This window comes from Eulemur rufifrons, chromosome 9, assembly GCF_041146395.1.
Source record: "Eulemur rufifrons isolate Redbay chromosome 9, OSU_ERuf_1, whole genome shotgun sequence".
Lineage (NCBI taxonomy): Eukaryota > Metazoa > Chordata > Mammalia > Primates > Lemuridae > Eulemur > Eulemur rufifrons.
Genome location: NC_090991.1, coordinates 4,606,077 through 4,633,274, shown reverse-complemented (window position 1 = coordinate 4,633,274; position 27,198 = coordinate 4,606,077). Strand labels below are relative to the sequence as shown.

The 27,198-nt window shown below is 51.8% G+C and overlaps 1 protein-coding gene across 10 annotated transcripts in view; it reads left to right on the top strand.

Annotated features, from left to right (window-relative positions):
• PEMT (phosphatidylethanolamine N-methyltransferase) overlaps positions 1-27,198 on the top strand; it is a 71,327-nt gene that overhangs the window by 26,740 nt on the left and 17,389 nt on the right. Inside the window, exon 3 of one of the 10 annotated variants that reach the window (XM_069481897.1) lies at positions 12,303-12,517. The exons of the other annotated variants lie outside the window; for them this stretch is intronic. Coding sequence (XP_069337998.1) covers positions 12,303-12,517 — 215 coding nt within the window. The remainder of the gene's footprint in view (positions 1-12,302; positions 12,518-27,198) is intronic. 10 annotated transcript variants of the gene reach the window in all.

Below are 27,198 nucleotides of genomic sequence, written 5' to 3'. Positions count from 1 at the left end.
AGGGGGCGTCGCCGGGCAGGGCCACCGTGGCCACATTTGTGCTGCCTGCAGGTCGCCGTGGCACCCAGACCCCTCAACCTCTGGGCCCGGGATGCTCCCGGCTGCCGAGTTGGCTGAGGCCGTGTGGGCGAGGAGTGGTGGCTTGCTGCAGGGGCCTGCCCCCTGGGGTAGAGCACAGGGATGAGAGCGGGAGGGACGGTGGTGGCCGTCTGGGGGGAGGCCCTCATCGTTAGCAGCGAGAATCCCAAATGGGCAGGTGAGATACCCATTTATCTAGGACCCTCTGGGAGGAATCTCTTTTGCATCAGAGATTTTTCCAGGTTTTGGTGAAACTTTAAATGCCCAGAATTATTTCTTTCCGTTCTTTTTCTGTTGGTAATGTTCTCAACCTCACATAGGTCCCCTGCCCGCCTCAGTCTATTCGTGTTGTGGTGACGAGGGGTCACCGGCCAGCAGCTCACAGTTACTGCCCAGAGCACCGCTCAGGGGCTGCTGGGCCCTGCCGCCCTCGTGCCCCTGCGTGGCCCTGGGTGCTGCACCTTTCCGGGGTTCCGTGCTTGTTCCGTATTTCTGGCCCTTCCCTGAGCCCTCACGTCCCGCTGCTCATAGTGTCTGGCACCCTGTCCCAGCCCCCTCCTGTGTTGCTGTATCTTATCTGCCGTGCGGGGCGTCCACGTGATCAGAGGTGTTGGAACTGTACGTAAGCAAAGCCGGCAACCCGAGGCAGGACTGACTGTTCCACCCAGCTGGGTTTTCATCCGTGCCTGTCTGGGATAAGTGTGCGGAGACCTCCGCAAACCTGCTGGGTTTGGAGGAGGACGGTCCACTCGGGCTGGCTTGCCACCTCTGCCCCAGGGACAGAGTTAGTTTGTTGTTTTTAGTTATCTGTGCAGCTATTATGTTTAAACTTTTTAATTTTTAAGTAGGTAATACATGTGTGTGATGAAAGTTCCAACGGCATCAAAAGGCACAGAATGAACCTGTCTCTCTTGACCCTCTTTCCCCTGCGTCCCCTCCCAGTTTCTTGGGGTCCCTTCCTGCGATGTTCTGTGCATGGAGGCATCTCCCTCCTTTCCCTACACCTGTGGGAGCATCTTCTGCATGCCGTGCTACATCTTTTCCTGCATAAACGGTTGTAGCAGTAACAGTAACTGCTGGGTACTGGCATTTCCTGAAGTGCTAGCGCCTGTTCTAATTAACCCTTGAATAGAACACCCCGTGGCTCTCGGTGGGTTTTGGGGATTCCTTGCCTCGGTGTCGGTGGATCTCGGTTCTTTTTCGTAGCTGCAGTGCCCCAATGTGTGGGTCCTGTGACCGATGCACCTGTTCTCCCACTGATGGCTGTTCGGTTTGCTTCCAACCTTTGCTACTATAAACGGTGCTGAATTAAACCATCTATACTGCACGTCTGCACGTGGGCACATACACACAGGTCTATAGCAGGTCCTCGAAACACGCCGTTTCGTTATAACATCGATGAGAAAAAAATTGATTCCTGGCCAGGCCACTGTCTGAGCGTGCTTGCACACTCTCCGCATGTCTGCGTGGGTTTCCTCCCACATCCCAAATAAGTGCACATGCCGTGAATGGGTGTGTCTCCATGGTCCCCATCTGCGTGTGAGTGTGTGAGCCGCCCTGCGACGGGACGGCATCCTGACCAGCACTGGTTCCCGCCTGGCGCCCTGAGCTACTGGGATAGGCTCTGGCCACCCGGGACCCTGAACTGGAATAATCAGCAGATGAATGAAGGTAAATTATTGTCCATTGAAAATTTGTCAGTTCTACGATAATCATACAAATGCAGGACCATAAACAACGTGGTCCGAGAGCGCTCAGTGAACCTGCCACATTCTTGTGTTGGAACTGCGTGGTGGGAGGAGATGCTCCTTATAATTTTTGCTTTGCCAACATTCGCTCCTTGATTTAACCCACCACCAAGATGACTGCTGTCACTCACTGGTCCACCAAAAGTTGGGTAAATAATGATCTTTTTTTTTTTTTTTTTTTTTAAAAGACACGGTCTGACTCTGTCACCCAGGCTGGAGTGCAGTGGTGCCATCATAGCTCACTGTAGCCTCAAACTCCTGGGTTCAAGTGATCCTCCTGCCTCAACCTCCCAAGTAGCTGGGACAGCAGGCATGCCACCATGCCTGGCTAATTTAAAAAAAATTTTTTTGTAGAGATGGGGCCTTGCTCTGTTGCCCAGGCTGGTCTGAAACTCTTTGCCCCAAGCAAATGATCCTCCCACCTTGGCCTCCCAAAGTGCTGGGATTAGAGGCGTGAGCCACCATGCCTGGCCAATCTTACTTTTTTTTTTATTAATCTGTCTTAAATGTATGTATAGCTCACATGTATTTCAATATTTAATATTAGAAGTGTTCCAGGTCTTTATTTAGAAGTGTGATGATGATGTTTTTGTGACCAGAAATATGCCTTGGGAACTGAACTCTTGTTTATGGCAATTAACCTATGGTAAATTGGTTTCGTTGTATGTTGTGTCTCTTAAAGTCAGTTTCCACAAGCCGTTGCTGATGTTAAGTGAGGCTCTGCTGCGCGTCTGGACCTGGCACTGCTGTGGGTGTGACAGAGGCAAAGTTGCAGGGAGGGGCCTGTTTTGTGGTGGGCTGAGACCCCCTGACCTGAAGCAGCCTGTCCTGGTGTGGCTTGTGCACGTGACCCCTGTCCCCAGCTGTGCATCTGCAAAACCAAAGGGGCTCCTGGTCAAAACCTGTCGTGATCAGTAGTACGGAAACGCTGTACAAGATCATCCCCAGAGAAAGCGCGCAGCAGTGGCCCCTGGAACAGGCAGAGATCGTGCTGTTCTGTTTCGTCCCTCCCTTTCGGTAACAACCGTGAAAGTCCCCGTCCTCAGAGGGTCACGGGAATTGTTCTGTGGGGGAACAATTAGCACAGAACATGGTATTTTGAACCCAGGCTGTACCAGCGAGGAGAGGGCGTCCCCATGCCCAGCACGCTGTTCCCTGGGCTGTCAGACACTGTTTTCAGGGACAGTCACACTACTCTGCGAAGCAGGCTGTCTTTCCAGGCTCCCCCCGCTGTGCATAGGGCGGCTCCCCTCCCTGCGCTCACGCCGCCCCTCCCGCCGCCGGCTCAGACCAGCAAGCACGGCCACGGTGTGGGCTTGCAGACGCTGGCCCTGTCAGACACAGCAGGGTCTCGCAGCCCTGGCGAGGGCACGCCTCCCGTCTGCTGGGCTGGAGAGCTGAGGAACCCTCAGACCCAGCAGAGAAGTACTGCTTTTGCCCACAGGATGGACAGATTGTCACTACTGTAGGCGGGACAAATGGCCTGTGGTTATGGGAGGTATTAGCCTCGGGCGCTGGGTAGGGCATAGAGGGCTGCCTTGTGCTGTCTTTAAAACTCTTCTGGAAATCTAAAAGTCTTTCAAAATAAAGGAGTATTTTTAAAAATGCCATGGCCACTAGTCACTGTAGAGGGTATGTCTCCTGGCCTGGTCAGTGACCTGCTGCAGAGCTGTGGCCTGGCATTGTGCCTTCTGGACACACCCCAGCGAGTGTGGGCGAGCTGATGACCCAGTGGCAGGTCCTGCCTCCTGTCCTTCAAGGCCTGTCTCCACCATAAAGCCCTCATGCTCGCTGGTATGAATTTGGCCACACCTCGGCATTCTAACCCCTAAGGAGTCTCTGTTCCCCCGAGGGCCAGGGTGAGATGATCTCCAGTCTGCTCAGAGCCTCTGTGATCCCCTCCCTGCTGCCCCGGCCCACTGGGGCTCACCGGAGCCTGGGCCCCGATCTCTACCGCCACTCATGCACACACCGTCCCTTCCCCTTGGACGCTTACCCCTCAGGGGCAGTGCGGCCCAGCCCGTCCTGCCCGTCCTGCCCTGAACTGGGCACACGAGGCTCTGTCCTCAGCCAGAGCCAGGCCGGACTCTGGCCGGGCTGTGTGTGGCTCAGCCAACCCTGAGCTCCTGTCTCCTGGTCTGTGGACCGCGGGCCCGACGATAGCTACCTCAAAGGGTGACATCACCCCTGGGGGCTGAGGAGGGTTGCTCCCTCCCCTGAGGGGGATGGGCCTCGTGGCATCCCGGTGGCTGCGTCCGGATGGGATGGCTGCTGCTGCCCGCCAGGCAGAGCCGGTGCCGTAGGATTTCCTTGGTGAGGCGCTTGATGCTGCTCTCTGCCATTTCAGATTTCCTTTCTTTCTCAACTCCTTCGTTCTGGCTTCTTCGTCGCCCACATCCCGTTGCCCTTTGCCATGTTGTTTGGAACCATTTTCCCCTGTATTCAGTTGTGGACCGCAGGGTGACTGAGATTTTCCGTGCCCCTCCCCAGGGCACAGGGCTTCTGCCTTGTGGACACACCTCACCCTTCCATACAGAGTCTGAGGCGAACCTGCTCTCGGTTCCCCCTGTGCTGAAGCCCAGGCACTGGAGGGTCCCGAGGTCCTGCCCACTGTGGGTGTGCCCCCGACAGGAGGAGGGGGAATGAGGCTTTCTGGTTAGAGGCTGGGCTGGGGCAGCCACGTGGAGAGAGGCCGGCTGCACTGGGGCTTCTGCTCTCGATGTTTCTCCACCTAGAAGGCCCTTCTTCCTGCGTTCTGATGGTGTCTCCTTCTTGCCCCTCCGGCCTCAGCGTGAGGGTCCCCTTCCCTGACCCCTGCCCCTCCCCAAGTTATGCTTTCTCCCAGCACCCCGTTCTGTGGCAGCACGTCTCTGGTGTCGTCACCGGCAGTCTGTGCCACACAGACAGGAAGCCCCTGAGGGCAGAGGCCAGGCCTGGCCTGTTCTTAGCGCCCGGGGCCCGGCCTCTGTGGCTGCCCCGTAGCTGCCCGAAGAGCAGATCTGTGCGTGGGGGGGACAGGGGCTCCGCAGGTTGGGAGGCCCGCGGCTGGAGTGCTGTGCAGATACTCCCCGCTGCCTCAGCAGAGCGGAGGTGTGAGAGCATTTCGGAGCTCCTGGCCTGCTCAATTATTTCCTATTGAATTAATTATCCTGCATTAACAGCGGAGCTGCTAATAGGGAACATTGGGTGCCCCTGAGGAGGAGGCGCCGCGGCTGGAGGGCACACTTGGCGCCCGGAGAGCGGCAGGCCGCGCGTCCCCTTGGGAGGGCGGGGGCCCCGGGCCCCTCCAGCTGACGGCCAGCTCCGTCCTGCAGTCACTGACCCATGCGGAGGCCCAGCCACGGCCACCTCTCTCTGTCCTTTGAAAGGAGAGGAAGGCCAAGCCTGGTGGGCAGGGGCCTGGGTCAGCCTGCAGGAAATGGAACAGTCCCCACTTCGCTTTCGCTGCAGCTGTGAGGGCAATGAGGCAGCCTGCGCTGGCATCTAAGCTCAGCAACGAGCAGGAACTAATTGGGATTTCGTGGCTTGCCTCCAAACTTCCAGCCCCGTTGGGCCACCAAAGACCCACCCTGTGCTGGCCTCTCCTTGGCCACAGCCCAGGCTGGCCCCAGCGTGAGCAGTGAGGCCCCCCGGGCTGGCACGCGGGAGCAGAGGCCGGGGGGCCGGGCCGTGGGTGTGCGAGGCCGGGGGTCTTCGTGGCCCTGCCCATGCCATCCCTTCCTCTATTCTCTCCCCACCGCCTTAGCAGACTTAGCAAATGCCGGAAGCAATGAGGGTTGCTTAACTCTGATCATGCCCATGACCCCTTGCTGGCACCACTTTGACGCCTGCTTTTGAGGATGTGCTGGGAAAGCCCCGCTGCTCCTGGGGCCGTTTCTGCCTGGTGGGTTAAGGGCCGCCTGGCCACCGCGGGGACGGGGGAGGGTGCGGGCCGGCCGAGCCAGGGCACGGGGGTGTGGCGTCCAGTAGGCTCGTGCCTACGCCTCGGCTGGCACGTGCCCTTCTCCACAGGTGCCACCATCTCCCTTCTTCCCCTGTGAGTGACGGCTTCGCTGGCCTCAGCTCACACTGTCCTCTTGCCCAGGCCACTGCAAATGCAGAAGTGGCTCTGGATTTAGCCAGCGCGTCTGTACAGCACCTCAGGGAGATGCAGACAGGTGTGGAGGGGTGCAGCCCTCCCACGAGGGTCCCCAGGCTGCTGGAGGCAACGAGATGAATGCAGGCTCGGAGGATGTGCGCGGTGACCGAGGCCCTGGTAGCGTGGCCCAGGGGACTGGAGAGGGGACAGAAGGTGGAAGGAGGTTGGCACCAGGAGGAGAGGGAGATCTTAGCAGGAGGAGACAAGCAAGAAAGCACACTGGTTTCTGAGGCAGAAGAGGACTTTTTTTTTTAATCAACAGACTTCAAATGTACGGGAAAGTGGAGAACGAACCTCCAGACATCAGCACCTGGATTCCAGAACACCCTGCTCCTGGCGTCACAGACACCGTGACCTGTCCCTGTAGCACTACATTGTAGCACCTCTAAAACTGGACGTTTCCTACCTCAGCACAACTTCATTATCACAAAAGAGAACATGCTGAGCAGAAGTTTGGAAGCAGGCAAGAGCAGGGTTTGTTCTGGAATGGAATGAATGAATGAGTCACTGGATGTGCCCAGCCCCTGGGAGGGGCCCGGGGAGCCTGAGCCCAGGGGAGGAGAGGAGGCTGAGACCCAGGACATGGGACAACAGACCCTGCCTGGTGGCTCATGCTGTGGCTGCTCCAGGGGGCCCGTGGGAGCGGCCCTGGGGCCTGTTTCCTTGTATATAAAATAAAGTTCCTTCCTCGTGGGTGGTCGGGAGGATTCTGCGAGACAATCCACAGGAAGTGCTCTGCACACAGTAGGTGCCCAGCTCTCCTGTCGCCCAGTCCAGTGCCACCACCCTCCCAGCCACGTCCGCCCTGTCCACTGTTCCCCCAAGAGGCTGTTACTCAGATGCCTCAAAACCAGCGCCCTGTCTTGGCGTTCTCTCCCCTACGTGGTGGCAAAGCTTGGAGCTGCTCTGAGTAGCTGAAAATCGTGTACTGAATGGTGTGCACGGTCAAGCTCAGAAAAGCCATGAGCTGGATTTTGCCCTTTGTCACATGAGTTGGCCTTGAAGGCATTTCCTGCCTTAATGAAGGTCCCTGCAGCTGTGCTGAGGGGGGCCCAGGCTCCAGGTGTCATCCCACTGCCTCCGGGAGCTCCCTGGCCTGGGCTTCGCCCATGGAAGGGCCACCAAACGGCCCCTGAGGAAAACAAACAAGGAAGGTAAGCGTGGAGCTGCCGCCCACTTTCCAGGTTGTCGCTGGCAGCAGAAACGGCGGTAATCAGATGGGCACGAGGCCCTCAGAATGCTGTAGAACAGCGCGTGACCAGTCCCGGGGCTGTGGGTAAAATGCAGGTTCGGACCAAGCAGTCTGGGCCTGAGACTGTGTCATTCTAAGAGGCCCTCGGGGCTGCTGTGGCAGCTGGTCTGGGCAGCGCACCAGGTGTGAGTAACTGGTTTGGAGGTGCAAGGAGGCAGCCTCTGCGGAGGGCAGCTGGAGAGCAACAGACTGTGTCCGCAGACCCTTCCCAGCCTTGGGTACTGAAGACCCGGCAGTACCACCACCTGGCATCCATGGGGCGACCCCTGGTGGCCTCTGGGCCCTGTCCCCCCCCAACACACGGTGCAGGGGACGGGGAGGCGCCAGGCCGCCCTCAGCCTGTGTTTGCTCATCCGGGAGCTGAGGGTCACTCTTATGATCCCAGCTACGGTCACTCTTATGATCCCAGCTACGGTCACTCTTATGATCCCAGCTACCCCGAAGAGCCCAGGTGGGGGTCAGGTAGACTGTGGATGTGAGAAAGCCCCTGAAGCCTGGGAGATCATATAAGTGCCAGGACTGTGGTCACTGTCATTACTGGAAGGCTCAAACCACTCCCCTGTCTTTCCTCCATGAAAGACAATGCCACCAAAACACAGAGACCCTGCTCTTGATCTGTTTGTGTCCTTGCTGTGGTTCAGCTTGCTCTCCGATGGCCCCAGAGATAGGCCTCTTGCAGCCCTGCGGCGCCTGGAGAGCGGAGAGCATTAGCGGGTGGGTCGTTGGAGGTGGCGGGAGGTAATCCCAGGAGGCCGTGGTGAGCCGAGGGCACAGAGCACGCTCCTCTGGGGTTACCTGAGCAGGCACGTGTCCCAAACCAGTCCCTAGAGACCGCCTGGGTCCCCGTTTCTGGATTAACTCTGAGGGAGCTCAATTAGGCAAACGACTTTGCTCAGCATGGTGCTTACCTTAGAGAATAACAAGCTTAGCTGTGCCGCTCTGGCTCAGGCGCGGGTATTCAGGGGGTTTCACTGGCCCTGAAGGACCTTCTCAGGGGCAGCGCCAGGCAGGCGGGTGCCTGGGTGTTGAGCCCATGTGGCTGTGGCCTGTCCGGTTGGCACTGGAGCTGGGGCTGGCAGCCCGGTGCTCTCTGGGCAGGGGGCTCACGGGCCACAGTCCGCGCCCTGTCTCTAGGGAGCTGTGTGCCCTTGGGCAGGTTGCTTTATCTCTCTGAAGCTCAGAATCCTTGCATGGAAAATGGACATTGAAATATTTATGTCTAGGCACCTTGAGAAACTGTCTGGCCACTGCGGCAGCCCCAGGTCTGGGCGGACGTTTCACGTTCAGTGAGTGGCCTCTGGCTTACCGGAGTGGGGCCAGGGGACCAGGCTCCAGGGGCTGAAGTCCCACGGTGTCCGTGCAGCCCATGCCCCCTGCTGCGGTGGGTGGTCCCGGGGCCTCCCACACGCCTTCTTTCCTGGGAGCCGGGCTGTGGGGACAGGCGCTTCAGGTGCCTCAGCAGCTGTGAGCCCTGGTCCTGGGGCGCTGCAGAGGGGTCTGTGCCGCTCCCTGCTCCCCGGACGCTGGGCAGCCTGGGCTGTGGAGACTTGCGGAACTGGGGTGGAAAGAGCCGGGGCTCCGGGTCAGGTGCCTCAGCTGACTGGAGGTGACTCTGAGACACCACTGTGCCGGTGGAGGGGGAAGGACATCTTCCTGGCAGGGTCCTGGGCGGCTGGGGCTGTCTGTAACGACCAGCCTGGTGCCTAGAGCCTGCTCCACACAGCAGCGGGACTAAGCACAGGTCGGCTGAGGTCAGGGCACTCCTGTGGGTGGGAATGAACTTGCAGCTACACCTGCGACCCCAGAACCCCTGCGGTGGGTCCGTCCCCTAATCTAGCCGAGCCCTCAGCCATCCCAGGTGTCTGGGGAAGCCACAGTGGGTGCGCACGGAAAGAGGGGAGAGCTAGTAAATACAGGCAGTGGCTGCACTCCCTACCCATTGCCTATTTGTCATCAGAGAACTTTTACTGAGTGCCTGTTGTATGCCTTGAGGTGCTCAGAGGAGAGCACTCGGGGAGACCCGTTTGCTCCCCAGTGACATGTGTACAGTGTGCCAGGCGCCCTCTGAGCCCGGTGGGGTCACTGCAGGACGGGGTGAGGGGTGGGGAGGAGTCTCCACGTGCCTGCCCTGGAAGAGTGGGCCGTGCTGGGCCGCCAGCGAGCCTGTTGGAGAGGGGCTGGAGGGGGAGGGTGGGAGCAGACTGGGGCCTGGCGTCCTGCATCCCCCCAGGTGAGGGGACCACACTCACCAGGCACCAGTAGACGCTGCTCGTGGGGTCTGACAGTTGAGGCCCGGCCAGTGCTCCTCACCCCCTAGCTCTTCCTGGGCTCAGCTCCCTGGCCCCTCCTGGGACACAATGCCAGGCCCCCCGCCACAGGCCAGCCGCCCTCCCCCAGCGCACTGTGCTCAGCCCGAGGTGGGTGCCTGCACTGGTGCTCTGGGCAGAGCTGGTGCAGACCAGAGTCCCCTTAGGACAACACCCCCAGGCCATTGTCCTCTGTCTGGGGAGGGAGGTGTGGGGCTGGGATGGGGTCTCTGCTGCTCTCCTCCCCTCCAGTGAGCCATCCTGCAGGCCCCCATGCCCGTCCCCTGCCCACGGCCCTGGCCAGCCGCTGTCTCCCCGGCCCCTCCCCTGTGTGAGCTGCTTTCTGGGCTCAGCTGAGACTGTCTTCCACGAAGGGGTCTTGTCTCCTCAGGCCCCAGCCTTTGTTGCTCTTTCCCTGCCTCTGCACTCCTGCAGGGCCCCTCCTGCTCCCGGGCCTCCCCGTGGGGCGTAATGGTGGGGAGTGTGGCGACCACGTGGTGGCAGCCACCAGGACCCTCCTGCCCACCCTCCTGAGGGGCCTGGGCAGTGGTGTGTGAGTGGGGCACGGGCTCCGGCAGAGAGCGAGCGTGGGAGGGCACAGGCCGTGGAGTTCTGCAGGCCGGGTGCCCTGCCACCTCTTAGCTGTAAGGCTGTGCCTGGGGCCCTGTGCCCCAGAACGAGGGCAGCGGCTCCTCTGCTCAGTGGCCCTGTGAACCAGCCCAGGCCCCCTGGCTGCGTGGGAAGACAGCTGGACATGCGCTTAGCTGACTGCCCAGCAGTCCTATAAAACCTGTTTACAACAGCAAAATCACCTGTCCCTCAGCTGGGGCATCCCCTGTGGCTACGAATAGGGATAAGCTGTGGACACGCATGTACCCCTGGGTGCTGGGCAGAGGCATCGTGCGTGCCAGGTGAAGGAGGCCGCGGCCTGCACGATCCCACTTCTCTGACACTAGGGACCGCAAAACAACATGGGACAGCACGTGCCAGGGCGTCAGGGCTGTCAGGGGTGGGGCGGCTGCACGGGGAGCTTTCTGGATTTGGTGATGGCATGAGTTTGTCAAAAGTCATAGACCTGGATGTTAAAAAGAGTAATTTTTACTGTATGTGAATTTTATCTCAATAAATCTGACCTAAACATTTTTTGAAAAGTCCCGCCTTCTAAAATATACTAATCTTTTTAAAAAAGCAAAACAAAACAAAAGGCTGGCTGACAGCAGGTGCTAGTAGCATGGTGGTGGTGACAATGGTGATACTGTCTCTCCCGGTGCCCCGCCTGGGATGCCCATAAAAGGCCGGCTGGGAACCCTCAACCCAGCTGCTGCTGGGGCCTGCGTAGCCGGACAACCACTCCACGCTCACCAAATATTTTCAAATTTCCTTTCCCAGGCAGGCTGAAGTCCATGTAAATATTGACCAAGAAGGCAGACCACGGTTTGCGCTATATTTGGTTAATAGTTGAAGAGTCACTCCTCGGCTGTTTTCCCAGATGCTTTGTACAGGTGGCCTTGTTTTATTAAAAAAATAAAATCTAAAAAAAGCTATGCCTAACTCAAACATTATAAATGCAGTAGGAAAGCCCACATATTTAAATGAATCTGAGAATTGATAAAGCAATTACCTGTCCCTTCCCCTTCAGTGTGTTTATTAAGTTAATTTTTAAATATATATTTGATTTGCTTAAGCGAGGACTGAGCAGCTCCCCAAGCCACGGCGGTATTGACCAAGTGACTTCCCTGCTTCCCCGTCCGGGGGCTCTGGAACCCAGCTCGCCAGCACCCTCCTTCTGCCGTCATGGGGCCAGAGGGTCCCCGAGCCCTGGGACCCAGGCTCCGGACTGGCCCCCGGTTGCAGAGAGGGGTGACCAGGTCAGACAGTGAGGACAGGCCTTACCATGGGTCCTAAGTTAACAGCCAGGCTCTGCCCTTCCTGAGGGCTTTGCCAGTCAACTGCTCCCTGTGCTTCCTGTCCTGATCCTTCCGGAGCACGAGGTCCCACCCAACTCACAGCTCTGTGACCATCTTCCAAGTCAGTAGACATTCCCTGAGCCACCTAGAAGGGTGGCAGGAAGGACACCTGCCTTATGCCCCATGCCGGGCCCTGCAGCACGGACTGTCTACATCTCCCAAGGAAATCAAGGCTCGGGGAGAGCAGGTGATTTGTCCAAGGTCACACTGCTAGGAAGCAGAGCGAGGGTCTGGACCAGGCGGTCTGCTCTGTCTCCCCACCTGGCCCCGGGCTGGGTTGCCTGGGGGCCACGTCAGAAGTCTTGTCTACTCACCAAGCCACGGGGCAGAGCCTCCAGGGGCAGAGTTTCCTTTGTTTTCTCCTACCCTGTCTTGTTTCTGTACCTGAGTTCCCTCCAAAGACAAACATCAGGGGTGGAAGAGGTATCCACAGGGACAGTGTGATACATGGACAGATGAGTGGCCCGTAGTGAGGCTGCTGGGCTGGGGCTGTGCCGAGTCGTGAGCCGGCAGGGTTCGGATGAGGGCAGCGTGTTGGCTGGAGCCGCAGCCTTATGTGGGGAGCTGGCTTCTCCCTCTGGCTGTGGCCACCCCTCAGAGGGTGGGCCCCAGGGACCTGCAGGGACAGGATCTGCCCTCTTGAGGGGGGGTGGTCTCAGGAACAAGGGACAGGTGAAGGAGCCAGGCCCAGGGACAGGTGAAGGAGCCAGGCCCAGGGACAGGTGTGGGCCTTGTCCTGGCAGCCAGGCAGGTGGCTGTGGAGCTCGCATCAAAGACCGTGGTCTCTGAAGACACCCGCCTCTTCCTTTCCAGGCTGCACCAGCTTGGCATTCAGGCACGGCCACCCGTGTGAGCAGGGGCTCAGAGACTTTGCATGGATTCAGGGAAAGGAGCCATCGTCCAGCCTAAGTCTCCCCTCCGGGCCGTCAGTGGAGCACGTGGCAGACACCCCATCCGCTCCATGCTGGCCGGGCCTGCAAAGCCATCTGCAGAGCTGGTCCTCGCACTCCCTGACCTCAAAGGACCAGGTTCTCGTGCTGGCTGGGGTGGGTTTCCTGAGGGTTTGGGGTGTGGGCCCTGCCACTCAGACCAGGCCGGACCAGACAGCACCGTGAGCAATAGCCACCCAGGGCAAGGCTGGCACTGCCAGCCAGCTTGGTGCCCGCTCCCAGCCACACTGGGTCCCACAGAACCGATGTGCCCTTCTAGCTGTCACAGGGAGCATGGAGCATCGAGCCTCACCTGGCAGATGGGCCCCCAGGTGTGACAGGCCCTCGTAAGGGAGGGTGGCAGGAAGTGAAAACCATTGACTTTCCTGCTGGGCCGGGAAGGCTCTGTGCCATTCTCTCTGCCCAAACCCACAGGAGCCAGCCGTGGTGTGGACAGTTCCATGAACTCGCCCTTACTAGTCTGTTCTTTGCAGAGGGTGCTGAGTTCTGGACAGAGGTGACAAGTGTCCCTGGGAGACAAGGTCGGGAAGCTGCCCAGATGTGCTTTGGACCAGAGGTGCTGGCTGTCCCGGGTGAGCTGGGGTGGGCAGAGGAGGCCTTTGAACTTGGCCTGAGTTTGTTGGGTGATGCCAAGGTCAGAGGCTCTGGGTCCAAGTAAGGGGAGATGGGATGGTGAGATCAGGTTTTGGGCTTGGTGTCCTTGCTCAGCCTCTTGGCTCCAGAGGGCTGGTGGACAAGACTAGGCAGGTGCAGAGCCCCCATTCTCTGGGGCCTGGGAGTGTTGCAGGCCACACTCACTCAGGGGGCGGAGGTGGGGCCAGACCCAGAGTTTGAATCCATTTACTCACAGTGAGTCCTTGGGTGAGGCCTTCTCTAAAACAGGCACATGATCCTACGTCCCTGGCGGGGCTGCCATGCAGATCGAATGGCGGATTGTGTGGAGGCCTCACTCAGCACCTGGCACACAGCGATGTCACATGTGCTGTGGTTGTCATGGTCATTCCATCAGAGCCCTCGCGCCTCGGATAAGGAGATCGTGTCCTAGAGGCGGTGGTGTCATGGGGAGCCACTCTAGTTACTCAGCCAGACCCTGGACCAAGACCGCTGCAGAACCCAAGGGAAGGCGGGCCCTACCCTGCTCACCCACGAGGACCTTCCTCCTTAGGGAAGCTGGGGACCTGCGTAAGCCCACACAGCTAGTAAACAGTGCAGCCAGGATTGTTCTTAACTGTTTATGATGAAAAATGTCCAACGTACACAAAATTAGAACAGTCTCCACTGCTGTCCCCATTTTCCAGTTTCAAGAATTATCTTACATGTCACTCTTGTCTCATCTGTCTTCTGCACCACCTCCTCCCCTTTTGCTGGAGTGTTTTAAAGCAAATGCAGACACCATATTATTTCATCTATAAATATTTGACATACATATGAAATATAGCATGTATCTCTAGTACAGGAGGACTTTAAAAAATGACCATAATACATTACCATATTCACCAAAATTAACAATTTCATTTTTAAATAGCCTTATCGAGGAAGAGCTGACTTACAACAAACCACACCTGTATGAAGCATAGAATGAGTGGTAATGTGAGTGTTTGTCAAAACCAGGAAGCCATCCTGTCAGTTAAGATCGTGAACGTACCCATCACTCCTGTCGTGATCCCTCCATCTCCCCATCTTGCCCCTCCCCAGCCCAGGCCGCCTCTGGTCTGCTTTCTGTCCCTAGGCATTAGTTTGCATTGACAGAAATTTTATGTAAATGAAATCATGTAGTATATACTTCCCATCCAGCTTCTTTTACTCTGCATAGTTATTTTGTGAGTGATATCGTCGCATGTATCAATATGTCCTTTTAATTGCTTAGTAGTATTCCATTTTATGGACACACTGTAGTTTATTTACTCTTTCACCAGTTGATGGACATTTGGGTTGTTTCCAGTTTTTGGCTATTACAAATAAAGCTGCCATAAATATCCATGTTCAAGTCTTTGCATGGACAACTACTTTAGTCTCTCTTGAGTAAATTCTAGGAGTGGAACGGTGGGGTCATTTGACAGATGGGTGTTTAACACTTTCAGAAACTGCCAAACTGCTTTTGAAAGTGATTGTACCATTCTGCATTCTGAACAGAAGGGAGAGAGAGTTCCAGTGGCTCTACTTCTCTCCAGCCCTTGGTATGGTCGGTCAGTCTAGTTACTTTTAGCCATTCTGATGAGTGTGTATTTGTCTTTTTATCATTGAGTTATAAGAATCCTTTCTATATTCTGGACACAAGTCCCTATCAGACACATAATTTATAAGTATGTTCTCCCATTCTGTGGGGTGTCTTTGTATTTTCATGATAGGGTCCTTCGAAGCACAAAAGTTTAAATTTTTGATGAGGCCAAATTATTTTTTTTTTTCTTGTGTTGCTTGTGGTTTGGCATCATATTTGAGAAATCATTGCCAAATCCAAGGTGATGAAGATTTACACTTATGTTTTCTTCTAAGAGTTTTATAGTTTTAGCTCTTACATTTAGATCTTTGATCCATATTGGGTTATTTTTTATATGTGATGTGAGGTAAGGATCTAACTTCATTCTTCTGCATGTGGATATCCAGCTGTCCCAGCACTATTTGTTGGAAAGGCTATTTTCTCCCTATTCATTTGTTTTGGTCACCTTGCTGAGAATCAGTTGGCATGTATACGAGGGTCTGGGCTCTCTATGTGATTCCATGGGTCTACATGTCTAGCCTTTTCACAGTACCATACTGGCTTGATTACTTTTGCTTTGTAGTGAGTGAAATCAGGAAGTGTGAATCTTCCAACTTGTATTTTTAAAAGATTGTTTTGGCTATTTTAGGATGCTTGAATTTCTAAATAAATGCTAGGGTAAGCTTGTCAATTTCTACAAAGAAGCCAGCTGAGATTCTGATTGTGGTTGCACTGAGTCTGTAGATCAGTTTGGGGGGTATTGCTATCTTTTTTTTCCCTCTCCTCCCCCAGGTATTGCTATCTTAACAGGTCTGTGATCAATGAACATGGGATGTCTATTTATTTATTTAGATCTTTTATTTCTTCAAACAGTGTTTTAGAGTTATCAGAGTAAGTTTTGCATTTTTGTTGTATTTTTTCCTAAGTATTTTACTATTTTTCATGCTATGATACATAGAATTGTTTTCTTGATTTCCACTTTAAGATTGTTTATTCCAAGTGTATAGAAATACAGTTGTTTTTTGTATGTTGATCTTATATTTTGCAACCTTGCTCATATTAGTTCTAATAGTTTTTTTAGTGGATTTCTTTGGATTTTTTTATATACAAGATTATGTTATCTGTGGATAGAGTTAGTTTTACATCTTTCTTTCCAACCTGGATGCCTTTATTTCATTTTCTTGCCTAATTGCCTTGGCTATAACCTCCAGTGCAAAGTTGAATAGCAGTGGCAAGAGTGAACATCCTTTTCTTGTCTTGTTCCTGAGCTTAGGGGGAAAGCATCCAATATTTCACCACTAAGTATGATGTAAGCTGTGGGTTTTTCTACCCATTAAAAAAAATAGAGGTTTTTGTTATCTTATTATCAAGTTTTGAGAGTTCTTTATATATTTTGGATACAAGTTTCTTATGAAATGCATGCTTTGCAGATTCTGTGGCTGATCCTTTCATTCCATCAATAATATCTTTTGAAGAGAAGAAGTTTTAAAAACTTTTTCCTTTCTAAAATCTTATTTCTTTTTGTCACTCTATTGGACTATTAATGGGTAGAGCATTGAGCACAGTGTTGAGTACAAGTGTGAAAGTTGACACATTGTCACTGATCTTTGAGGGGAAGCATTGTCTTAGACCCTTAAGTATGATGACGTTCAATTTATTAATTTTTCTTTTATGAATCATGATTTCCATCTTGTTCCTAAGAAATCATTGCATAATCCAAGATCATAAAGATTCTCTAGTATGTTTTCTTCTAAAAATTTTAGAAGGTTTTATACTTAGATTTACATATTTGTATATAGATTTAGGTTTTATATTTACACTTATAATCCATTGTGAATTAATTTTTTTTTTTTTTTTGAGACAGAGTCTCACTCTGTTACCCAGGCTAGAGTGAGTGCCGTGGCGTCAGCCTAGCTCACAGCAACCTCAAACTCCTGAGCTCAAGCAATCCTTCTGCCGCAGCCTCCCGAGTAGCTGGGACTACAGGCATGCACCACCATGCCCGGCTAATTTTTTCTATATATATTTTTAGCTGTCCATATAATTTCTTTCTATTTTTAGTAGAGATGGGGTCTCGCTCTTGCTCAGGCTGGTCTCGAACTCCTGAGCTCAAACGATCCGCCCACCTCGGCCTCCCAGAGTGCTAGGATTACAGGCGTGAGCCACCGCGCTCGGCCTGAATTAATTTTTTATATTTGATCTGAATTATGGATTGAAGTCCACTTTTTTTTGCATAAGATATCCAATTTTTCCAATACCATTTGTTGAAAAGACTGTCTTTTCTCCACTAAATTGCCTTTGTACTTTGTCACAAATCAATTGACCCTATATATATGGATTTATTTCTGAACTCTCTGTTCAGTTCTATTGATCTATTTGTCTTTACGCCAGTACAACACTGTCTGTATTAGTGTAGTTTTGTAGTACATCTCAACATCTAGTTGTGTTCCTGCAACTTTGTTGTTTTATTTCAAAATTGTTTTGGCTATTCTAAGTCCTTTGCATTTTCATGTGGATTTTAGAATCAGGTTTTCAATTTGTAACAAAAAGCCTGTTGAGATTTTGACTGGCACTGTGTTGAGTCTGTAGATCAATTTTGGGGAGAACTGACATCTTAATATTGAGTCTTCGTACTGATGAATGCTGTGTACGTCTCCATTTAGATCTCTCGGCAGCGTTTCACAGTGTTTGGTGTGCAGGTCTGGCTTAGATTTGTAGTTCCGTCTGATCTTCTACATAGATGTTCGTTGTCGTCTGTGAATAAAGCCAGCTTTACATTTCCTTTCTAATCTTATTTCTTTTTCTTACTCTATTGATCTAGGCAGAACCTTCAGCACAGTGTAGAGTGCAGGTGTGATTGGACATCTTTTCCCTGATCTTAGAGTGTAAACATTCAGTCTTGGACCCTTAAGTATGATGCTGTAGGTTTTTCACAAATGCTCTTTATTAAGATGAGGAAGTTTTCTTGTATTCTTAGTGTGCTAAGAATTTTTATCAGAAATGTACATTGGATTTTGTCAAGTGCTCTTTTATGCTATTATGAGTATCATAATATTTTTCTTAATTCACTTGTTTATGTGGTGAATTACATAGATTGCTATTTAAATGTTAAACTAAGCTTCCATTCCAGAGATAAAACCCTTGGTCGTGATGTAGGTATCCTTTTAATTTTTTTTTTGAGACAAAGTCTCACTCTGTTGCCCAGGCTGGAGTGCAGTGGCGTCATCATAACTCACTGCAGCCTCAAATTCCTGGGCTCAAGCGATCCTCCTGCCTTAGCCTCCTAAGTAGCTGGGACTACAGGTGCATACCACCACATCCCACTAATGTTTTTTTACTTTTTATAGAGAATGGGATCTTGTTATGTTGCCCAGGCTGGTCTTGAACTCCTGGCTTCAAGCAATCCTCTTGCCTTGGCCTCCCAAAATGCTAGGATTACAGACATGAGCCACTATGCTGGACTTCTTTTAATGGTATTGTTGGATACCATTTGCTAATTTGCTAAAATTTTATCTAGACTTTTTACATCTATGTTCATAGGGGCTATTTGTGTGTAGTTTTCTTTGCTTGCAATATCTTTGATTTTGATATCCAGTAATGCTGGCCTCACTGAGTTGGGAAGTATTCCCTCCTTTTCAATTTTTTAGAAGAGTTTGTACATAATCGGTATTATTTCTTCTTTAAATATTTGGTAGAATTCACCAAATTGGCACAAAGTTGTTTATAATATTCTCTTATAATTCTTTTAACATCTGCAGGCTTCGTAGTGATACCATCTCTTTCATTCTTGATATTGAGAATTTGTGTCTTTTCTCTTTTTTTCTTGATCAGTCTGGATAAAGGTTTGTCAATTTTATTCATCTTATTAGAGAACCAGTTCTTGGTCTCATTGATTTTTTTCTCTGTTGTTTTTCTATTTCATTGATTTTCACTCCAAATTTTCTTTTCTTCTGCTTACGTGGGTTTCATTTGCTCTTTATCTAGTTTCTTAAGGTGGAAGCTGAGACTGTTGATTTGAGACCTTTCTTCTTTTTTTATTTTTTATTTTTTATTTATTTATTTATTTATTTATTTTTTTGAGACAGAGTCTCACTCTGTTGCCCAGGCTAGAGTGAGTGCCGTGGCGTCAGCCTAGCTCACAGCAACCTCAAACTCCTGGGCTCAAGGGATCCTCCTGTCTCAGCCTCCCGAGTAGCTGGGACTACAGGCATGCACCACCATGCCTGGCTAATTTTTTTCTATATATATTTTTAGCTGTCCATATAATTTCTTTCTATTTTTAGTAGAGACGGGGTCTCGCTCTTGCTCAGGCTGGCCTCGAACTCCTGAGCTCAAACGATCCGCCCGCCTTGGCCTCCCAGAGTGCTAGGATTACAGGCGTGAGCCACCGCGCCCGGCCTCTTCTTTTTTTAATATAAATGTTCAGTGCTATAAATCTCCCCTGAGGACGACTTTAGCAGTATCCCACCAATTTTGATATGTTTTCGTTTCCATTCAATTCAAAATCCTTTTAATTTCCCTTTGATTTCTTCTTTTTCCCATGAGTTGGTTATTTAGAAATGTGTTGCTTAGTTTCCTATTATTTGGGGATTTTATTCAGAGATCTTTCTGTTATTAATATTTCTAATTAACTCCATTGTGGTCAGAGAGCATATTTTGTGTAATTTGGATTCTTTTGAATTTATTATAATTTGTTTCATGGCCCAGAATATGGTCTGTGTTGGTAAATGTTGTGTGTGTACTTGAAACTAATGGGTTTTCTGCTGTTGTTGGGGAAGTATTTTATAAATGTCAATATGCCAAATTGGTTGATAATATTCGAATCTTCTGTATCCCTCTGTTTTTCTACTTGTTCTTTCAATTATTGTGAGAAGGGTATTGATATCTATGACTATAATTGAAGTTTTTCTACTTCTTCTTACAGTTTTATCAGTTTTAACTTATTACACTTTAGAGTTCTGGTATTGAGTACACAAATTTTTTTAGATTATTATGTCCTTTTGGTTAATTGATCCTTTTGTCATTATGAAAAAAATTTTATTTATCCCTGGTAATAATTTTTTCTCTGAAATCTACTTTGTCTTATATTAATATTACCACACCTGCTTTCTTTAGTGTTAGCATGATTGTGTCTTCTGACATCCTTTTATGTTTAACCTATTTGTGTTTTGTAAGTATATTTCTTCTTAGCTCTTACTTTTTTATTTAAAACAATCTCTCTGTTTTAATTGGGTGTTTGGGTCATTAGCAGTTAATATGATTATTGATATGGTTAGGTTAAAATCATGTCCTTCATTCCTTTAGGTACAGTGTCTTGAAAGCCATTGTTTTGTATATATCTGTCTGTTTTTTGGTTGCTTCAGGTGAGAGGGTGAATGTAGAAAAAAACCTCACACACAAACTCTAAGTGCTTTTTCTATTCTATCATGCAACAACAACAATCAACACAGAAGACTTCTGTGACCAAATGTGTGTGGGGGGCTTCTCCCCACCACCAAGTAAGCAATCAGTCCTGCAATTCTGACACTGTCTACCTGGAGGTAGTATCAGATCCCACAGGTTGAGGGCTCAGTCCTGTAAGACAGCCCCTGCTTCCCACCCCTCTCAAGTTCTGGGCCTCTCGAATTTCTGACCAACCAGCTTCAAGTTGGGGTTCCCATGACCCCCTCTTTGGATGTGATTAATTTGGTAGAGTGGCTCACAGAACTCAGGGAACATGTTTACCACTTTATCATAAAGGCTATTACAAAGGATACAGGTGAACAGATGCACAGGGCGAGGTATAGGGCAGCCGTGTAGAGCTTCCAAGACCACCCAGGGTGCACCACCCTCCAGCAAACTCTACGTGTTCTGCTATCCAGAAGCTACCAGAACCCTGTCCTTTGGGTTTTTATGGAGGCTTCATTATGTAGGCAGGATTGATTAAATCATTAGTCATTGGTGATCAATTTAACCTAGGGTGTAGGGCTGGAAGTTCCAACCGCCAATCCTGCCTTGGTCTTCCTGGTGACCAGCCCCCATCCTGAAGCTGCCCAGGGGCTGCCAGCCACCAGCCAGTCATTAACACACAAAAAGACATCACTTCAGAGATTCCAACGATTTTAAGAGTTGTTGTCAGGAAACAGGTCAAAGACCAAATATATATTTCACAATACCACAGAGTGTAAACTCCATCCATCTTGGCTGGAAGTAGAAAGAATAACAATAATGTCTTAATATCATTTAATACTCAGCCCATGTTCAGTTTTCCAGTTGTCCCCAAAATACCTTCTTATAATTGGTGTGTTTGTATCAGGGTTCAGATAAGGTCTACCTGTTACCGAAAGTTCAGCACTTGTCCCCAAGGCTGCATCAGAAGAGTGAGGACAGTGGTTTGAGGAGAGGAAAGGGAGGTTTATTAATTTGCTGGCAAATGAGAAAAAGGCAGACTTGCATCTTGAAGTACTGTTTTCCTGTCTATAAGCAGAAATACATAGCTTTTAAAGGGATAGTTTTCATTTTTAAAGAGACAGCTTGTACTACATTTTGCCCCTTTTTGGGCTGTTCCCTCTGTTACATACACATTGCATTTGGCCGACGCGATTTTTAAGTCTCTTTACTCCCTTCCTCCTATTTCATTTAGTTATTGAAGAAACTGAGTCATTTGTTCAATAGAATTTTCTGGATTTCAGTGACTATATCCTTGTGATATTTTAAAATATGTCCCTCTGTTTCCATTTGTTTCCTGTAAACTGAAAGATAAAGAGGTTTGACTTTTTTTTTGGCATGAATACATGGCAGAATGTGCTGTGTGCTTGGTTGAAATATATGACATTGCCTATATTTGACTCTTAGCCTTACAGAAACGGCAGTTTTCTATTGTTCATCCTCATATTTCCTGTTGCATCACACCAAGAAACCCCACTTTTAGTGATACTGAGATTAACCAGTGGATTTGGCAAGGTCAGCCTGGCCCCTCCATTGTCAAGTTCATGACCTTTCCCTGATGGTCTCTCAGTCCCCAGTGGGTGTAGCCTGGGTCTCTTATTTCATTAGAAGTTGAGAAATGATGATATTTTAATTCTCTCTTTCCTCCTACATTTATTAGCTGTGATTCTTCTATAAAAGAAGAACTTTTCCTCATCAGTGATCACCCTGAAATATAATCTATTTAGGAAGGGCAAGATAAATGCTTAATTTTTGCCCTTTTTAAAACTGATTTTCAGAATCATGTGTCAGTGTCCTAGCGACCTCCACAGAGACTAATGATTTGCGTGTGGAGGCATGAGTGTGTGTGCATATATTTGACATATTTCATCTCACTGTAGCTACTTTTGTTGCTCAGCATGCCCCTTTTCAGACGGTTGGGGACTCTTTAAGTTTTCCTTAATATTATGTTGACATTTCCACTTAGTCTTTAACAGCTTTTCATTCTCAAGCTCAACAGTTTAAATGTTTCCTGTACTAGACTGGAATCAGCCCTTTAACCAAGGCACTCTGGTTACTTTGGTTGGCAAATGATATTTACAGACCACAATGTGAATGCTAGGGGTGTTCATTGCAACTGAGGGGTGGTCATTGTTCTCGGCCTCTTTAACTGGACAGAACTAGGAAAAATGGATGTTTTAGAAAAAGAAAGAAATCATGAATTCGTACTGATATTTCCATTCCAAAAGTTTTTGCTTAACCTTTTAATTTCATTTTTATATCTCTTTTCTCTTATATAGGAAGCTAGCTCCTAAATATGTTAACATAATTAATGTAAATATAGTCAAAATAACAATATCTATATTGTTAACTATTTTATTACTAACAATAGTTTTACTGGATGCAGTTTAGAATTTCTTTCTGGTTCTTTTTGTCCTTAGACTATGTGGTAGGAGGGAGGATTAATCAAAATATGGTGTTTTAGAATCACTTGAAAACAATCTTACCTGTGTTTTTACCAACAATTTGATATACAGTTAGTTTCCTTTACCTAGGTTTTGGATTTTTAGCAATTCCTTTGTTCTTACTCTTAATTATGCAAAACATAGTCAACCTTATAAAACAAAGAACATTCAGAAATGTCTGGCATCTGTCCCCTCGCTCACCTATAGGGAGTAATTTTGATTGGCTTTTGGTTTATCCATTGTTTCTTCTGCTGTGTGTGCGTGTCCCCCAGCCCCCTCATTGTTTTACGCAACAGGCTGGGCGCACATTCTCCTGCACCTGCCTTTCTCCTAACAGGGTGCCCTGGAGCTTGTGGGACGGCGATAGGTAGAAATCTTCCTCTTTCCTTTCTCTGCCGAGTCATTCACTCAGCCAGCTCGTCCCCTGCAGATGGACACTGGGGTGGGTTCCATCTTTAGGGGATGTCATAGGTAGTACTGCAGCCAGAATTTGGACCTAGAGCCCACATTCTTAACTGTGCTGGGGCCGTTCCTCATGCTCTGCTGCTCCTTCTTCTGCTCTGCCAGCCACTGGGGAGGGGAGCAGAGTAGCGAGGCTAGAGTGCTGCATGTGAGCACCGCGGCCCCTCAGGTGTGAAGCCAGGTTGTGCCACTTGCTGGGGTGCAGTGTGACTCACTGCAGGGGAAATCTTGGATGTACCTTGGACATTGACCAATTCACTGCACAAGCTGGTGGGGGTGAGCAGGTCATGCCCAGTGACCGTCGGAGGCACGGGCAGGCAGCATCATGGGAGAGGGCAGTTGAGCCTGTGCTGTGGGAGAAGGCACCCTGGCCACACTGGGGCAGGCCTCTCCGAGGAGCTGGGGCTGTGGGCACCTGGCAGGGCAGGGTGGGGCCCGGTGGGGGGTAGGGCAGGTCTGAGCGAGGTCATGGGGCTGGCTGCACTGGCGTGTACGCAAGGGAGGCAGGGGAAGATGAGGGCATGGCGTGGCCTCGGAGAGCTGGCCTGGGCACACACGGGCTCACATGCTGGTCCAGGGTCCCTGCACTGGGCTCACTGAGCTCCCGTGACCACCACACGTGGGCCGTGGTGAGAAGGGAGAGGGGCCAGGCCCTGCCAGATGTGTGCCTCTTGGACAGCACTTGGCTGTGTGTACACAATGTGTTTGACGGTATCACATTGACCTTGATCTCACAGTGGGAAGGAAACACGCCCCAGATGAGCTGTCCTCGCGCTGCTGGGCCTGGGCCATCCAGGCCTGGGGGGCCCCCGGAGGTATCTGGAGAAGCAGACAAACACTGCGCTTCAGCAGCGTGTGGCCTTGGCAGCCTCAGCTGTCCTGGCAGCTCCAACAGGCCCACAGGATCCAGATCCTGCCTCCTGCTGCCGGGAAGGGCTGGGGGTGGGCTGGGCTCGGCAGCCTTCGAGGTCCCCACCCCTGTAGGAGCCTGTGGTTCTGGGGGCACCAGGTTGGGACGAGGGCAAGACAGGAGCCAAGCACTGGCAGGCTGCCCTGGGGACCTCCCCGGCTCCAACCCTGCGTCACTCACACGTCATCCTGCACCAGAGGGAAGGGCTGCGCCCTTGTAGCTGTGCTGCACCCCGGGGGCCTGAGGACCCCTCCCCTCATTGTGGAGCCCCATGTCCCCCCAGCCCTCGATGGCTTCCCTCTCTCCAGCCCCCCTCCAGAGCCCCTGCCCCCCGGTACAGACCGTCTGGGCAGGCCCCACCTCGCCCCCCTGCAGGGAGAGTGATCAGAGGAGGCCTTGGAGCTCTCGGTGCCGGTTCATCGCTCACCACACACGCGGCCGGCGTTTGCTGAGCTCCTCTTGGAGTGGCGGCCCCGTGCTGCAGACAGAGGCGGTGTCTTGTGAACTGCTAGGCCGTGGTCACAGCTCACCAGGGGAGTGTGTGGCCAGGGTCGAAGGAGTGAGAGGGCCCTGACTGCGGCCGGCCATACAGGACCTCCCCTGGGCGGGAATGGGGAGAGCCGGGCAGGCGGAAGGGCTGGGCCAGCTGCAGGAGCTTGGGGCAGAGGCAGGAAGGCAGAAGGAAACCTGGAGCGCCCCAGTCCATCTGCTGGCCAGTGGCCTGTGTCCTCTGAACAAAAGGGATGGGGCTCCCTCAGCGGCTCCTGTGGGCCCTTTGAAAAGCTCATGGAAACACTGGCTCCTGCCCAGCAAAATTTACAAGCACAAAGCACTTAGCCCATTGCTGCAGTTTGGGGTGTTCACCGACCCCCTGCCCAGGTACCCAGGCTGAGTGCCCTAGGCTGGCTGGCAGGGATATGACTCCTGGCTGAGGAATTCAGATGGGGCCCTGTGACCCTGTGACTGCATCCGGGCTCTAGGCGGACTTAGCCATGGAGGGACGCAGAGCAGAGAGGAGGAGCTTCCAGAGGCACAAGGCACGAGCGAGCCCAGTGTGGCACAGGTCTGTCTGTCTGTCCTCTCCCCAGGGACACTGCTTCGCAACAGACTTTCTTCATCAGCTTTGCAGTGGCCTGTCAGGCCGACAGCGGCCTTCCTCATGCCTCTCAACTCCCAGCCATTTGTCCACACCAAAGAAAAACAAACCACAGCACTGCGTCTGAGTGTCACCCCCTGCAGACACGTGCTGCAGGCATCTCGCTTGCGGGGATTCCTTTAATCCCCACTGCAGCTCTGTTAGATAGTATATCATTACTTCTGTTTGACAGATCAGGAAACTGAGGCAGAGAGAGGGAAATAGCCTGTCCAAAGTAGCAAGCAGAGGAGCTGGTGTCTGGACCCAGGACCCGAAGCTCTGAGCGGCACTGTCCTGCAGGCACCACGGTGGGTGCTCAAGTTAGTCCTTTAACGAATGAGGAGCCTGGATCTCACTTCAAGTGGCCACTGTTTAAACAATCAGTGGCCCTCACCTCAAGGACGCATAGGAAATTTGAGAGGCAAATAGGACGTCCCTAGGAAAGGGCATAGTTCCGGGACGGGGTCCTGCTTCTCGGCCCTCACTGCACAGCCGGCTGGTGGTGGCCTTGCAGGGCTGCAGGCCACGCGTCGTTGAGGCTGATCAACACAAACCGGAGGCCTGGGTTTTTATGTGAAAAACTCTTGAGTGTTCAATTTTGGATCAAATATTTTTTAAATGCTTTGAGTTTGAACAAAACACATCTTGGGCTACCAATTGTGACCTCTGTCTGAGTCCAAGGGTGCAGTCCCCAGGGACAGCAAGAACAGAGCCCTGGAGAGTGCCAGGAAGAAGTGTGGGTCCCGGCTAGCATGCAGGGTCCTGTCCTCCTGGGACCTGGAAGTTGGGAAGTAAATCAGTCGCAGTCCCTGCTCACAGCCCTGAGGCCGAGGGCGGATGGGCGTTCTCATACCGTCACCTGCTCTGATCCTCCCTCCGAGCTGGGGGTGGGTGGGGGTGTTAGCTTATGTTTGCCGACTTGGTTGGGGTGGGGGCAGTTGAGTGGTGCACCCACGACGTGCGGCCAGCTGGTGGCAGCCAGGCTGGATTGGTGTCCCTGGATCTCTACCCGTCCCTGTGTTCTTCTCGCTCTATCAGCCTGTGTCCTGTGTCTTCAGCCCTAGGGTACAGCCTGTGGGAGAGATTAGCAAAAAAAAAAATAAAAAAGAAAAGAAAATGACCCAACATTTGTGGGGAGAGGCCTGCCTGTGCTGGAGCTGAGCTGGTGACCCCTGGCGAGGTGAGAGAGGCCGGGCTGCCAGGCTGAGCCGGGGCAGGTACAGGGCCCCAGTTACAGCTGAACTTCAGGTGATCAACAAATGATTTTTTTAGTATTCAGAGAGGTCCCAGCCGCGCTTGGTGGCTCATCCCTGTAGTCCCAGGTACTCGGAAAGCTGAGACGGGAGGGTCGCTTGAGCCCAGGAGTTTGAGACCAGCCTGAGCAACATAGGGAGACCTTGCCTCTTAAAAAAAGAAAAAATCTCATTTGGGACAACTTACATTAAAAAATGATTTGCTATTTATCTGACATTTCACTTTAGCGTTGGCCGGGGGTGGGGCTGTATTTGTCTGGCTACCCCAGGGAGAGGGAATTTGGGCACGGGGGTGGGTGAAGGGCCAGTGAATCCCACTTTGGGATTCTGGAAATCTAGAAGACGAGCAAAAGCCATGGACAGTTCACCTGCAGCTCTGGAAGGCTGGCCTGCAGCCCCGGCGGCGTCCCACGCTGGGCCCCTCCCCGGCCGAAGGGTGCAACGGCGGAGCTGTCAGGCAGGGAGGGAAGTCACTGGGCGTCCCACTGGCTGCTGATTCACCGATTGCCTGGAAATGATCGCAGAGTGGGAAAAAGGCAGCGGGAATGGAGGCCGAGTGTCGCTATTCTGGCGTTTGCTGGTTCCTCGCTGTCTTTCCTGCCCGGCTGCTCTCAGGCCCACCTCCTTCTGTTTTCACCGCGTTGCTCTGCAAGTGCGTCTGTCACCCACCTTTCCCAGGCCGAGGGGCAGGTGTGGCCGGCTCTGCTGGGGGCCGTGTGTGGGCCAAGGGGTCAGAGTGGTCCTGACAGGGACCTCGAGGGAGGACGTCCGTTTGTCCCCAGAACACCTCGGGCTGACGGAGAGGCCCAGCCTCAGAGCCCAGGACCAGAGTGCTCGTGTGGGCTTCCCTGCGCCACGACGGTCTGCGTGGCTGGGAATGGGCTTCCCTCCCAGCGCCCAGCGCTGCGCTGCAGCCGTGCCCACGGGACGG